General features: G+C 41.8%; 1 protein-coding gene across 1 annotated transcript; it reads right to left on the reverse strand.

Annotated features, from left to right (window-relative positions):
• Positions 1–887: 887 nt before the first annotated feature.
• Positions 888–13,995, reverse strand: LOC126039577 (phospholipid scramblase family member 5-like). The gene is made up of 8 exons (XM_049802912.1): positions 13,900–13,995; positions 11,164–11,315; positions 5,477–5,519; positions 4,412–4,632; positions 3,261–3,422; positions 2,088–2,249; positions 1,085–1,163; positions 888–998 (listed from the first exon to the last, which is right to left on the reverse strand). The coding sequence occupies exons 1-7, from the start codon at positions 13,910–13,912 to the stop codon at positions 1,125–1,127; spliced, it is 792 nt and encodes a 263-aa protein (XP_049658869.1). The 5' UTR covers positions 13,913–13,995; the 3' UTR covers positions 888–998; positions 1,085–1,124.
• Between the last annotated feature and the right edge of the window lie 1,957 nt (positions 13,996–15,952).

Consider the following 15,952-nt stretch of genomic DNA (forward strand, 5'->3'; position numbering starts at 1 on the left):
AAAGGAAGCTTATATTAGTAAAGGCCTGTCGGTGGGAATGTTTGGGAACAGTATGATGAGGTGTGACTACAGGAGTGAACAGCTATGTAAAACTGCTATTTGAAATTGAAAAAGCTCCTATTGCACAATCCTATCATAGAAAATACCTGAGCTTGCCAGAGAAAAAGAATAATTCTGTTAAAGACTGCTCTCAGGCAAGTCTGACTGAAAAGTTACCAATCACCAGATATTATAAAGAGGAACAAACCTTTTAAGGAACATCTTGAGTGGATGGGAGCAAGAATCCTTAACACTGGGTAGTTCAAAGTGAAGTGATTTGTGCACCTCTAGCACATAGAGGACCACCTCGCAAACCTTATAGCCTGCCTTCAATAAAAATACTGGAAGACCAGATTTTCTGAATAGAGCTCATATTCCGAAGTCTAGCGCTGGAAGCTTAATTTCTGGCTGCCACTCATTAAACGAATCTTTGCCGTAAAATTAATTTACTAGCAAACATAACTTCCTTTCTTTCAACTCACTGAAACAGATAACATCTCAAACTTCCCATCGGGCGACGTCTTTATATTTGTTACTTTCAATCTCAGTTTGTTACTATTAATTAAATAACAAATCAGAAAATTACTTCTAAAATTATGAAAAAGAAAAACCCCCAAAACACACCCTCATGTGGTTAGTAACTGGTACCAGGACTTGCAAAACATCAAAGGCTTCTCTAAACATAGCCTTTCATCAGTGACGCTGCAAGCCTTCATCTAATCTTTCATGATTTCCCATGCAGGAACATCAAAAGAGAGGGAAGAAAATAGTACTGTTCCAAAGCAACGGTGCTCTGTGTGAAAAGTATGTGTTTAGCTACAACGCACATAAAATGTAAGTGGGAAATTATTATTTACATGAGACATATTTTAATAAACATCATCATTATCTCCCTATCTTTTCCTATAAGGAACAAGGATTTGTGCAGTTCAAAATCATGTCCAAAGCTCAAGCGATTTCTGGAAGAAAATGAAAAAGAATTAGGAAGTATCTAACGTATAAGGCTTCAAAGCAAGAAGATCAATTTATGTTCATTTTTACTTACTGAAACACATTCTGCATATTTTATTGCTTCTGTCATCTTGTTATAATCCATCTAAAGAGTTTTCAAAGAACATTAAGTCCTACAAATAAACAAACTGTGAGTAATATTGAAGGTACAAAAATGCAACAATTACTATCAAAAGTCTTACTTGTAGGCTTTTGTTACAAAAAGTAATTAGATTAGTCAATCGTTTTCTATTACTCTGCCACTGAGCAACAGGAGTTTTGGAGGACAGAATCCAAAAATCTTTGAGAGCTACATTTCTCTCCTAATAAAAGCAAAATTTCTGAATCGTTGCTATTTTAAAGAAAAGCAGTAAATAATTGAAATAGTTTTGTCCTTTTGTTCTATATTCTCTGATGTAGCACAGATTATTTTGAAACCATTGCACATTAATATTAACCCATTAGTGTTGGCAAAAGAGGTACACAGCAAATATCAATTTGTAATTCTAGGAAACATGCTTCTTAACTTCATCCTTACCCCTAGCAGTGAGTATTCTCCTTTTCATATAATTCTTACCTTACGATTATCTTCACAGGGGAATTTTTTAGGAAATTTTATATGACTTGAAGTCTTACATGTAACACTCGACAGAACTATTGAAGTGACACTTACGGTTTGAAATTACTGTTAGAAATAACAGAACTTTTGTTCTGGTTCATACACCCATTCAAACACAATGGATAAGGGATCTGGGGCACTTGGGTAAGTTTGATATGTATGCTGGTATTTGATCCTGCCATGCAAGACATTGAACTACAGGTGGGATACTATTTAAAGAGTTTAATAAACAGAAATTTAGGAACCTAAAGATGCTCAGCAAATAAAAACCAAAAGCAGCCATAAAAATTAAAAGGTTTTCAGTTAATTTCTCTTTTAGGTAGTAGGTTTGGCTTTCTACTCCACTTATGCCTTTGTAGGATCACAGCTGATAGTAAAGGCCCCTTTGGTCCCAGTCTGCCCGCCTCTATAGGTCTGCCTCTTGGCTTTGCGTACTTACAATGAGGAAACAAGCACCAATCATTACTGCCTTGATTCTCACATCAAGATCTACAGGGACCTGGATCCCAAAGTTGGCAGTGTTGGTAAAGACATTGTTTACAAATCCAGACCAGTACTTGGAAATTTTGCCAATCGTTGACATCTCATTGAGAGCTTTCACCTGCCCGAATAAAAAACAGGAATACACCTAAATGTAAGTAAATTATATCTCCACAGAATTAATGACTGTGCCCTGCCACACAGAGTATGTTATAGTTGTCAGGTTCTTCTTTTATTCTTATCATTGAGATGCTCTATTAGTGTCAGATATGCCTTTAGGAGTGGCACACAAGAAAGGGTCTCAAGTTTGGAAACATCAGCATCTTTAGAGCTGGCAGAAAAGTGGAGGAAAGCAATTGTGAACATTTTTACCACTTTTGCTCTTCTTTCACAATGATTTTTTTTTTCCTGTCTCGTGTTTCTGATATGCTCCAAGTCACAGCAGTACCATTGCTAAGGACTGCTGTCCCCTACAACTGACAGATATGTTATCAATTATGTAGCCATCTGCACGTTTCTCCGAGTATACTGAAATTTTGGACAGTACCCCCTGAAGTCTTCTGATTTGGCTAACAAGTTGAGCAACACAGAAGCTCTTTTACGATTCCTTAACTAAGGCAAAGCGCTTTGTTCACATCACAAAACTCTGCCCAGGGTTTTGTTAAGCATCTCCCATTCTTCCTCTCATCCCTGAAATATCTCAATGGCTCCTCAGAATTATTTTTCTCCTGATCAATGTTGTCAAATGGATGTAGACATATTGGGCAGTAATCCTGCCCATGGTTCTCAGTCTGAGAGTAATGAAGGCAGCAAATTGAATGCCACAGGCTTCAAGGGACCATGTGTCAGGTAACGGTGAATGCATGTGGGATGAAACCCTATCAAAATCAATGGTTTACTGCTCATGGACTGCAGAGGACCAGGACTTCACTTAGCAACATGTTTATTTCCTTCAAGGAATTGTCACTCCTGTCCAGAAAACATCTGTAGGTATCTGAGAGTACAAGTCAGGAACTCCAATGCACATTGTTGTTCTTCCGTTGCATAATTATAGCAACGTACCTAATATTTTTAAGGGTACAATAAGAGGATTTTTGAGTGAAAAATTTATTCAAAGCAGTAAGAAACGTACCTCAAAGTCAACATCTTCAAAACAGCCACAGGTTGCATATGGGCCAATTATTTTTAGTACATCTTCTTTACTTTCATTCTGTATAGTAAACTTTGGCAGAAAGGGGTCCCAGTTCTGTACAACATACCCAGCTATTGTACCTGGTGGGGACTGAACTTCCAACTAGCAAACAAAAGAAAACAAAAAAATCTTATAAACTAATTTTATATTAGTATATTTTTCCATGATAGTGTATTGTTTATATAATGACAAAATATTTATTTATTGAATATAATTATATATAATTTTACCAAACTGTGAACAGGATATTACAAGGCTGTCTAATGGTGTTTGTAAATATAGTGGACAATATGAAGCTCAAAAGCTTTACCAGAGGCTAAGATCTTAAGATTTGATAAAAGCCGTATGCTGTGAAAAGTTTTTGTTATTGTAATCAGTGAGTATCCTATAACCTTTTTAATACAGTAGCTATGCTACCAAAGGACCTGTTTTTTTTAAAACCCTGATGCAGTACTGAGAAAGTAGGTAGATGAGTTAACCTATAAAACATTTTCATAAAACAAGAAAGATGTCTGAATAAAGGAGAGTCACAAATAAGGAGAAAAGATCTGATAGTCCATAGGATCTGCATTTTTCACTCAAAGCAGCTTATTTCCAAGTTCTGCAATTTTCCAGAGATATATGGCCTCCGAGAGGCAAAGCCACGAAGCGAAGCATCGGCCTCCTCGGAGAGCTGCTTCCCAGTGGTCCCCACACGCACTAATGGCCTCCAGGGCTCCTCCACACTCTGGGAGGACAGTGGGTGATTTCCATCTGTAGCATTAACAGACCTTGGTCTGTGGCAGGGCAAGCAGTGCTTTGGGGTGTTACCTGACCGGAGAGACATCTGTATCATCAGACACAAAAGCTTTATTTGAGATGTAAGGAAAGTAAGGTCCCATGAAAGGGAGGAGCCATGCTGGCAACGTAACTCACGAAAGGGCCTCGTTTAGCAGCAGTTACTTCTAAACGAAGGTCTCCATGCGGTCCTCCAGGCTGAGAGGTGGGTGCGAATTCCTTCCTGCCATCCCCACAGAGGTTGCATGAGGCTTCATTAATGCTGTGCACATACAGCGAGCTGCTCGGACAAAAGGCGGCTGGGATTCACTCACCTCTTGCAGGAAGCAGGGGAACCAGCAGCTGTTGCATCTCAAGGGTCTGTTCACTGTAATCACTTCTCGGCCCATGTTATCAGCAATCCTTATGGTGAAAGACCTTATAGGCGAACACAAGTTACGATCAAAGCAATCATTTTCTTCTACTGCAAAGTAAACTCTTTGTCCCAAATGGTTTTTTATCTCGTATTTGCTGGAGGTCTCTGTGCCAAGTATGGCTAATAAAGCAAAACAAGTAGAGCATTGCCTTAGCGTAATGTTAGTGTATATATATATATGTATCAGCATATATTCTAAAAACCTATGGAACAAAGACTGTTTAAAAAATTGTTTTGAAACAATGACACAAAGAAAATACACAATTATAAGGAAATAATAATGTCAGATCTTTATTTTGAAGGAACTTTTAGTTCAAAGACTTTGATTTGCTGTACACTAAAGTACATATTACAAAACAGAATTCAGATCCTTAGTTTTGGTTTGGGCTTTTTCTTACTTGATCATCTGTGAAAAGTAACAATATGATCCTGTCCCACTTCAGTGACAAAACTTTCACCCAGCGAGGTATCCAAGAATCAAGCCAAAAACATTTTGAATGAGAGAAATGCATTAAAAAACATTTTACTTGCAGAAATTAATACTCGTTCAGTACTTTGAAATTCTGAGGAACTATGTAAATAGAAACTCTTATGCTTCATTTTGTGCCTTCTGACCTTCCTTTCTTTATTTGCTTTGCTTCTCACAGCATGTTAATTATTGTTAAAGACAATAAAGTTTTCCATGGATTGGAAAGATGGTTAAACTTTAATAACTTTGAAAGGGAGGTGTCTGAAGGAGAGAATTTAGGACTGGTGGAGAGATTGCTCACTGTAATCTTTCTCTCCTCATTGGGTTGCTGCAGGACAGGCATAAAGAAAGTGAGCTTTCACCGTACTAACATCACATTACAGGCCTTGACACAAGGTCAGCAGGAGGCTTCAGCAAGGTGGGGGCAAGACTTGGAAGCCTCTTGGAGACATCTGTGTACCAGCACTGTCAAAGAGCAACAAGGATCACACATACCTTCAAGAAGATCCACTTGCTGATGAATAATTATCCTGTCCAGCTGTTTAAAAAAAAAAACAAAAGACAAGATGGTGAGTGTTGGAAAGGTCTGGGGCTGCCAGTAATCACCTGCCTATTTTTAGTGTTTATGTTCCTCTTATTAGAATTTCTTTACTTCCAGAGGTGCACAAGCTGGGTGGCTAAGGGGTATCTGAAGGCACACTTTAGACATCTCTCTGAAATGATGACTGAAGAGTGTGATGTTGGGTGCTGTGGTCATGTAATTCACCTGCACGTTTGAAGAAGAATAACCTTCACTGGGGGAATGAGGAAGACAACAGCAATGGAAAGATGTATGTGAGAAGCAGGAGCCACTTCTCCCTCCTGTTCCTCCCTCCTGGTCTTGGCAGAGGGGAAGACCCTTTCCCCAAAGCCAAGGTTAGTGCTGGGCACCGTGGCGGTGCAGGAGGAAATGAGTTTGGGCTGAAGCTCAAAACGTGCTGTAGCCACATCCCAAAGGGGCCCACTGGAGCAGCCCAGCAAGGCAATTGGGCAATTCCAGCAACGGCACACATGAGCTTTAACACTCTGACCTCAGGCACCGGGAGTTCTGCACCCTAAATCTGGCAAATGGTCATGCCAGAGTGCCAGAATGAGCAAAACAACAGCTCCCCAGAGAAACCCTCGGCTGGCTGAAACTGCTTTCCCCTGTGAGCTGGTTACAAATGCAGGAGAAAAAACGTTTGCCATGATACCCAGCTTTGCTGTGCTTATCATCCCTCTAACATTATTCTTTTTTAGAATACAGTCACTAGTATTATAAAACCAGCAAGACTTAATTTCAGTCTACCTTTCAGTTTTATGTGACTTTTTATGCCTGTTTTATGTGATAGTTTAGGCTTTGCTAATCTCTTTTCCTTAAATTCCTGATGGGCAAACGCTTGGCACAGGATTTTGACATTACTCACAGCTGCAGACAGAAAGCACACAGCAACCTTCTGAGACCAGCATGTCACAGCTCTTCAGCATCTCTATATTTTACAATTGATAAATCTTGCCTGGTACGTATTCAAACTGTTGCAGCCATTTGTCAATTCTACTCATCTCCTGCAGCTAGTTCAGGCTGCAAAGAAAAGCTAGTAAAAGAGAAACTTCTTTATCCCTTTCATTAATCTCTGAAATGTGCATGCCAGTAATTGAAATAATAAAAAATATTTGGACTTAAAAATTTTCTCCCAAGAATCTTTGCTGTTTGTTGGTTAGGTTTCATGAGAGAAGTGAACTCTTGGAGCTCATGGGAAGTGCTCTGCTGATGAAAAAAGAATAAACAAGTTAAAAATAGTAGGGCTATTTTAATATTGATTTTAATATGGATTTCTTTGCCCCACATAGACTTTCACGGGGGAAAGAAAGTTAATGTGCCTGAACTGTTAAAAGCTTTGAGTGATTTTGGTCTGTGTGTTGGTTTATTGTGAACAGTGTATGAACAGTGTTGAGACAACGTGGCTGTACCACTTGTTAGGCTTGTTTTGCCTTTCACTGATTTCTGCAAGGCAGCTATTTTATTGGGGCACTTGTGGATTAAGGGAATTCTGCACTTGCATTTGAAAGCATCTAAAGCCCTTTGGTTTTGTACTGGTTTTGTGTGGCAAGGTTTTGGTAGCAGGGGGGAGGTTACAGGGGTGGCTTCTGTAAGAAGCTTCTGGAAGATTCCCCTGTGTTCAAGAGAGAGCCCAGACCAGCCAGCTCTAAGACGGACCCGCCGCTGGCCAAGGCCGAGCCCATCAGCGATGGTGGTAACGCCTCTGTGATAACATTTTTAAGAAGGAAAAAAAGTTGGGATGGGGAGAAACAGCCGCCAGAGCGAGGAGTGAGAACATGTAAGAGAAACAACCCTGCGGACACCAAGGTCAGTGAAGAAGGAGGGGGAGGAGATGCTCCAGGCACCGGAGCAGAAATTCCCCTGCAGCCCGTGGTGAAGACCCTGGTGAGGCAGGCTGTCCCCCTGCAGTCCAGGGAGGTCCACGGTGGAGCAGATCTCCACCTGCAGCCCGGGGAGGACCCCACGCCGGAGCAGGTGGGTTCCCGAAGGAGGCTGTGACCCCGTGGGAAGCCCGCGCTGGAGCAGGTTCCTGGCAGGACCTGCGGATCTGTGGAGAGAGGAGCCCACGCTGGAGCAGGTTTTCTGGCAGGACTTGTGACCCCATGGGGGACCCACACTGGAGCAGTGTGCTCCTGAAGGACTGCACACCGTGGAATGGACCCATGCTGGAGCAGTTCGTGAAGAACTGCAGCCCGTGGGAAGGACCCACATTGGAGGAGTTCGTGGAGGACTGTCTCCCGTGGGAGGGACCCCACGCTGGAGCAGGGGAAGAGTGTGATGAGCCCTCCCCCTGAGGAGGTGAAGCGGCAGAAAATAACGTGTGATGACCATAAACCCCGTCCCTGTCCCCCTGTGCCGCTGGGGGGCTTGGTGGTGAAATGCGGGAGTGAAGTTGTGCCCGGGAAGAAGGGAGAGGTGGTGGGAAGGTGTTCTGAGATTTCGTTTTATTTCTCATTACCTTGCTCTGGTTGATTTGTAATAAATTGAGTTAATTTTCCCAAACTGAGTCTGTTTTGCCCACGATGGTAATTAGTGAATGATCTCTCCTGTCCTTATCTCGACCTGCAAGCTTTTTTTTGTTATATTTTTCTCTCTCCCCTGTCCAGCTGAGGATGGGGAGTGATAGAACGGCTTTGGTGGGCACCTGGCATTCAGCCAGGGTCAACCCATCACAGGTTTACGCAAGGGTCTGAGTCCTTCTGAGCTCAGAAATGTTAAAATTCCTTATACACATCTAATTCTCAGTATTCAGTTTTGTGGGCATTAAATTTACATGTGATCAGTCTAACCAAGTCTAAACTAAGAAGCTTTTTACAAAATTGGTTAAGCCTGAATGGTGGCACAACATGTTGTTGAGCTGCTTTGAAAATTCTTCTCTGAGGTCTTGTCTTTCTGTTCCTGCTATGGTAAAAGTTTCCTTCGATTTTTGTGATGGACGCTAGACAATTCCTCAAACTATGGCTGTGATCTGGAAGATAAAAATGAGGTTTGGGTAACTTTTTTCATAGAAAGTTGTTTAAAGAGTGTCAATTCTGTGATAGTTATAGAAAGTATGGTATTCATTTGCCAAAGCAGAAGCAGTTTATTGCCCTTCTCTGGTGCACCTTGAACAGCTGAGTGAATTGCTCCTCAGCCTGACTGATTCTGGGTTTGTATTTGCAGAGTGAAATATTGCTGTCTGGCCTTAACGTACAGGACAGATATTTTTTTTTCCTGTCATCCAATACTATATGCTGAGTCCCTAAGTTGCTGTTTAGAATGAGACTGTAGGGATCTCATCTGTAGGGATCTCTCTGAGATTCGCTATATTTGGATCCTTGTTTCAGAGTCAAACATATCATGGTCTTATTAAGAAATATATTCAGCTTTCTCAAATCTATCTAGCTATCTTCCTCACTCCTGCTGGAGATAATCCCAGAACTTCATTTCTATTTGTTTTCCTGTATTTATTCACAACCATTTTCTATATAATCTTTCTTCCGGTAATATAATCCTATAAATTAAATGTCTGTCTGTCCCACAGGTTGCTTACTCTTCTAGGTACTCTGTCACGGTTCCCTCTCTGGTAGCATTTCTTCAGTCTAAAGATGAAATACTTGCAGTCTTGTTTTAAAGCAGGTTCTCTATTCCCCACGTCCTTCCAGTAGCACTTGTCTGTGCCTGTTTCAATTTGGACCCACCTTTCCCCAATACACACACAACCAGAAGAATAGACAGTATTCCAGTCTTCCCAATGGCATCAACAATACCCAGTTCTGCTAGAAACATCTTCATTCGTTTGAGAATTTCATTACGTGAAAATCTCTTAGTCCATGAGGATAAATCCCAAGGGAACACCTTGGCAGCTGTGAATCCCACACTCATTCTGCAGGCAGCCCTCTCCCTGCTGGTCGGATCTCCTTTCTGCTCCAATCTATCCTGTATGAGCTTGTTTCATTAGTCACACAAACAGTATGACTTCAGCATCGCTCACCAAAATGTTCTGCAACACACGGAAACTCTAGCTGTGGGTATATGCCAATAATCAGCATTGCACACATGCTTTCCACTTTTCAGACTGCAGAGAAAATTGAGAATAATTAGCGGGGTTGCAGCACAGACACATGGTTATTGGGCTGAGAACAAGCACGAGTGAGGTCTTGAGTTCTAGTTATAGTTCTGACAGCAACTTGCTCTTTTGTCTTTATGTCAGATATAAAGCTTCTATAAAATGGAGTAATAGAATCTGCTTGCCCACATCGTACAGGTAAATCTGAGGCATAATTCATGTTTGTACACGAGACTGAATATGTAACCTGCCAAGTATTTACTATCACAATCACTTTTAGACTGAAAAACCTAGCTCCCACAGTCTGTGAGCAAATGCTCATGTAATTGACAACACATATCATTTTGTGCATCGGCACCATGAAATGAAAATCATAACTCCATGTGAAAGATTGTTTCTGAAGTGCATCTCAGTTTCATTAGCTATCTAGGTAACTTAGCTCCAAATATAAAATGCATTTAGTTCCTGCTTCTGTACAAAACTACCAGAAACTTATATCTAAAATACAGACCTCGAGCGAACTAAACATTTCCCAGCACCACCAAAATACAAACACAGCAGAAGCGTGTGTACCAGAATCACAACCTGACAACACTGGGGGCCTGATTCTGTCCCTGCCCACACCAGGCAGGGTGTATGATGTGTTACTCAGCATATATGAGAGTGGCATAATCCAGCCCCATGTGAAATGCAAACTGGAGTCAGTGTCAAAGCGGTAGCAGGGAGTGACCCTCCCAGTAAAAAAATGCAGAAAAAGATGAAACTTCTGGAGCAGAGCTGCAGACCATCACTGGTCTGAGCTCCAGGAGCTGAGAGGTTTCACAGAGCAAGATGGACAGCCACACGTTAAGCAGTAAGACAGAGAAAACTTCAGCATTCCCTTTCCCTCCCCTGCCTGTGACCTACTTGCCCACTTCTATTTGCAGGCATTTCCCTCTCTCAGGCACTACCGCTTTCCTGCCCCACCACTCAACACAGAGTGGGAGGGGGTGTGTGGCCACCCAACCTACGCTCACCAAGTTGTCTCCTTGGGAGCTTGCCTCCCCAGGACCTTACCTCTAACCTAGAGAGCACTGTCCTTGGCAGGAGTTTGCTCAGAAGACCTTCGTGTTCCTCAAAGAATGGGTTATAAGGAGGTGACAATTCCTTCACACACTGCCTGTTTTAGTCTTTTTGAGGCCAGCCGGAGTTTGATAACCATTTCCCTGAGGGTGAGCTCTTAAGGAGCTGGAAGGAAACTGAGGGGACAATGACAGGGGTAATACTATGACCTAGAAAAAGTCCTAAAGGGAAGAAAACCATGGCTTTGGTGCAAGGAGAGCTGCATGCCCAACAAATGGATTTCTATAAAAATCAATGGCAGCAGTGAAGAAAGGGCTTGTCATTCCTACGCTCCTTATTTCATAGTAATATCAAACAACAGAAAAGCCTCTCCATCTCCACCTGCCCCTCCCCCTAGAAAAAACCCCACACAAACCACCCCATCCCCCAAGGTATCAAAGAAGTCTATGAGGAAAAAACCCAACAATTCTAACATTTGGAAGGATTCAGGACCTGGCTCAGGTACTCCAGACCAGGTGGCAAGTTATGAGCATGTGATGTTTGCTTCCAGAGACTTGTTGGTTCAACAGGCTTATTCTGTTCAGGAAGGTCAGAAGAACCAGGGAGGTAATCCTTAAAGATTGGGTTGGTTTGTCCCTGAGATTCTGCAGGAAAAGAGAGGGAAAAAAAGATATCAGAAATTAACAGGGCCAAACAGCAGCTAACTGCTTGGATCAAAGCTGGAACAAAAATGTCACATTCTGCCTGTCACTATATCAGCATTTTAGTTCAGATCATGAGTAAGGATCTGAAACATATCTCCTGATGGTCCCACACTTTGAGCACTCTGGTTCACTTTATAAAGCAGTCTTAGGGGACACAAAGTGGAACCCCTGTAGATGAAACTAAACCATGAGACGTGGTCTTGGAGGGCACCTAATCCGCTCTGACAGCTTGCGAGCACTCAGTCTGGATGACAAGGCTGGAGCTGGTCTGGGCTCACACACAGGGTGGCCCACAAGCTCCTCAGCACGAGCTGCTCAGCCCTGCTCCCCGTGAGCTGCCCTGCATGCTGATGTACACCAAACTGCTGAGGGCTTGCTTCTAGCAAGATGCTTTCTAGCATCTTGAGGGCATGCATATTTTCTCTTAATTAGAGATAACCTTTTCAGGGATCTCAGGTTCTCCAGGCTGGATGTTACAACCCTGGCATCAAAGTCTACACAGCCTCTTACAGTCTATTATTCATTATTATCTTAATGAAAAGATCAGATATCGTTAAGCTGTGTTTCCTGGTTTGCTATTGCAAACACATCCTTTAGGACACAGCGATGGTTACCTTGGCTAGTGCTGTAAAGGTAACAAGAGTATTTACTCTTACAGGCACCTGTATGCCCACCCCCCTTCATACACACAGGCACCGTCTCCCACAGTGCAGCGATCACCTTAGCCATTTGATTCTCAACAAACTCCCACTGTTTTTACTACGAGCATCTTTCCACAGCCTTCAGTAACACTGGCTCTGCCGGAATGAGAAAGAGCAAGCTGAAGCTCTCCGCATATAAATGGCAAATCCTTGTGTTCAGTTGAGCCCCTGCGCTTCAGCAGTAAAGCAGTCCCCAAACTGATCATTTTTATCTAATGCGTGACAATACTTAGGCACGATGGGGTTTGAGGTCCAGAAGGAATTTTGGCTCTGAGTCTGAAGCTCTCTTCTGCTGTTGTGGGTTTAAATGAGATCCTTTAGCATTACTTGAACTCACTGTGCCTGATTCATCGTTTAATCTTATTTTGATCTTAATTTTTCTTTGCAGCCGCTGCTTTCTTTCAAAGTCTGAGACCACAGGAAGAAGAAGTAAGCCCTTTGAATTTGTAGCTGGGTTTTAAAAATGTATAACTGGGTAATAAATATTTTATATGCTCTTCTGCATCATTTTACCTCACAGGGTTCTGTTACTGCCGTAACTCTTGTTGTTACATGAAATGTCAGGAAGTGGCCGAGTGTTAGTGTTATTCTTGAATAATAAAGAGAAAAAAAGACAACAAATTGCAGTTCTACCTGTCAAATTTTAAGCTATACAAAAAACAGACAGTAAATACATTAAATATTGATGACAATCCAAGCTACTCTGACACTGTCTATTTTTGTGGATGTTTCCCATTTCATTTATGGTATGGGAAAACTTAAAAGTTATTGTATGATACAGTGAGCATTCTGCACCAACATAATTTGTAGAGTTACTTGTCCCTAAAAGAACTATATTATCAAGTTCCTTCGTTATGAAAACCATATTACACAACATTACTATTTTGCTCCTTCTGTTAAGCATGCATTAAAAATATACAAAACCAGATCTCTTTTGTATGGCTAAAGATAAGCAAAATAATAAAAAAAAAAAGTAAATTGCAGGAGTACAACAATGCTGTAATACCTCCTTGCTGCTGTATACCTTTCAGTGCTGTAAATGAAGAATGTCTTGAGTATTTGGGGGGCAACAAAGAGGGGTAAACATTTAGCAAACATAAATAGACATTGCTGAAACTCCCTGGGCCAACATCTGCCTCTGTACTACACAACAGGGTGACCTCCACAGAGTTGCATTCATGTTAAGAAAAAAACAGCTTTGTGTCCTTCTGCTTAGTTTAAGTATTTGAAAGCATGGAAAAAATTATTTTAGAAGGCTGGTTAGATCAGCTTGCTGCAATGTTTGCCTATAGCCCTGAGTACCCAACCGGCTGCTGCTAAAAGACAATACATGACAAAGATGAACCCAAGTAGGAGTAATCTGATTAAATTCAGTTATTCTTCAGATATTTGTTTTTCCTACATGGTTATTAGGACTCTGGCCAGTTTTGAAAGTGAAAAGCATTTGCTGATTTGGTATTTTTGAAGTGAAATAGGAAACAAGTGTGCAAAAATAGTGGTACCCTTGGCTCAGTACCTACCCTTCCCACGTATTCTGTACCTACAGGTTTAAACACAAAGATACAAACAGTAAATTTACTGATTGAATGCAGATGCTAACGTTTTATAACATATTTTATTCAAATAACATTCTAGTATAGATTTTAGTCTCCTTAGGAACCTCTTGAATGCTGAAAAATTAAAGGAAGCCAAAACAACTGTGCTTTGGCTGATGTGGTTTTAGCCTGAAACTCTCATTTCATCAGATGCTGATTGCTGGAAACATACAAGACTGTAGTTTTCTGTAAACATGATCCAAAAATACAGACTATAGATGCACTTACCTTGAGAGGCCATGAAGCTTCCTGAGTTACTTCTTCAAAGGAAGCCAGGTTAAAAGAAAAGGCTTTTCTTGTTGCAGCAAAGAAAAAAAGAGCACAGCATGCACAAAACTTCAGAAGGTGCCTGTCTACTTCATATCAGCTTACAAAGAACTGGAGGAAATGTATTGCCTTTCTCATGTTCCAGAACACTGCATTTTATGTCGATGGACAACAGGGGGAGATGCTGCTAACAAACAAGAAAAATATTATTCATTTCAAGTCGTTTGCACCAATGGAAGGAGGAAAAAGTGTTTTGTGAATACAAAGAGGGAAAACTTCAATGTACTCACTGGCTAACTGAACACATTAGACCTAAAATTCACCCTTATAATGTATGTATATATTCTGAGACTACACAAATTCTATCTTTATAATTCAATATTTATGTTACTGTTTCTTTAGGGTATCCAGTAAAGACAGAGGAGCTAATTACCTGCATTTCCCTACTGCTGGCCCCCAGTCAACATTCTCTGTGCAGAGAGCAGGAAAAGCTATCTTGGATTTCTCACTGTATTCCACCTGCGTAGTATCAGCCTCCCCTACAACGGGTGTCATGCCTGCACCCCGACCCAGAAAATGACCCTGTATCACCCCCACTCCCCCTCCCATGCAGGGCTCTGCTGATCTGTGTGAGGTGTTTAAACTGGATTTGGAGAATTAAAACACACTGGCTGTGCTTTGCTCCAGACAAGCACTGTCCATACCAAAACATAACACATGTAATCACCCGCATTTCACTGGGAGGAAAGGAGGAGGAGGAGGGAGAGTAACCTTGACTTACCAGCTCATATTTCTGCCTCAAGTGCCCAAGTCGCCATGGAGATCATCACGCACATGCTATCTGCAGACAGATATGATGCATGGCTGCAAAAATGGCAGAGCCTATGCACAGAGCCCAGCGGAGCCGAGTGAGGTGTTGGGGACCCCTTTCTGCTCTGCTACTGCAAGTCCTACTGGTTTGAAATGGTCTGTAGGAGCACGTTTGAGCAGATTTAATTCCAGAGTTTACCGTTCAGGAAGATGCTGATGAGGATTTTCTGAAGGAAGAATACAGAAAACCTCTCCTAAAAAAAAAAAACCCCAAAACAACAAATTATATGGAACCTTATTTTTATTGACTATATTAGTAAATGCAAGGGCCTCAGGTCTCCCTGTGGAACATGTGAAAATTTGGCTGTGCTAAACTTCCCAGGAGCATATCGTTGCCTGCTTAAGAAGCCCCTGGGTGCAGTGGCAGCACAGCACGACCCAGCAGCCGGTCCCTGCTGCACCCCTCCGGAAACACCAGGTGAAGGGAGAGGGCAGCCCACAGACAGAAACTTTGGTTGCTGAAAAATGGGCACTAAACAAACCCTTTGGGACTGGGAAGGAGTTTGACATCACCGGAAATAAAGATTAAGAATGACTAGAAGTTTTTTCTTCCTTTCTCCCTGTCAAAGATGTGTTTCTTTGGAGCAGAGGATCTAACCTGGAGAGTAGTCACAAAACCCAAACAAAGAAGAAAAAAGGATAGGGAAAGCTCTGGATAAATGCAGTAAACATAACTTTGAAAATGACAGACAAAAACTCAGATGAGGTGGTAGTCATCTACTTTTAAAAATGAATAAAGACTTACTTTACCTCCCAGAAAACCAAACCAAAAAAATTCCCAGTAATCCTGTCAAAACTGCAAGTGCAGTACATTAAGAAAAGTGCCTAAAATAGCCAAAACACATTTAAAAAAATATGCTGAAAGCAGACATTTCAAACATTTCAGACTTTTAAAAAGCGTTTATGAAAAGTCCAAGCAGCTCACTTGCCGACCTGGAAGAGCACATGGACACCAATGCAACTCGTCTGTGCTGTACTCAGGACCTGTAACAAGGGACGAGTCCCAGTCATTCCCGCAGCGTTTGCAGGCCCTGGGACAGGACAGCCTGGCTGTGCTGGGAGCTGCTGGCTCCGTGGCACGGGCTCCCAGGCAAGAGCTGCCGCAGTGGCACAGGCAGGTCCACCCATCTGCAGGAGCCAGGTT

This window comes from Accipiter gentilis, chromosome 6 (assembly GCF_929443795.1).
Source record: "Accipiter gentilis chromosome 6, bAccGen1.1, whole genome shotgun sequence".
Taxonomy (NCBI): domain Eukaryota; kingdom Metazoa; phylum Chordata; class Aves; order Accipitriformes; family Accipitridae; genus Astur; species Astur gentilis.

What these genes read in the sequence shown, in the direction of transcription:
- LOC126039577 (XM_049802912.1), bottom strand. An exon ending in GCAAGTGGATCTTCTTGAAG is followed by an intron (nt 4,633 to 5,476) that starts GTATGTGTGATC and finishes TTGCTTTATTAG; the next exon opens with CCATACTTGGCACAGAGACC. An exon ending in TCCCCTGCTTCCTGCAAGAG is followed by an intron (nt 3,423 to 4,411) that starts GTGAGTGAATCC and finishes TTTGTTTGCTAG; the next exon opens with TTGGAAGTTCAGTCCCCACC.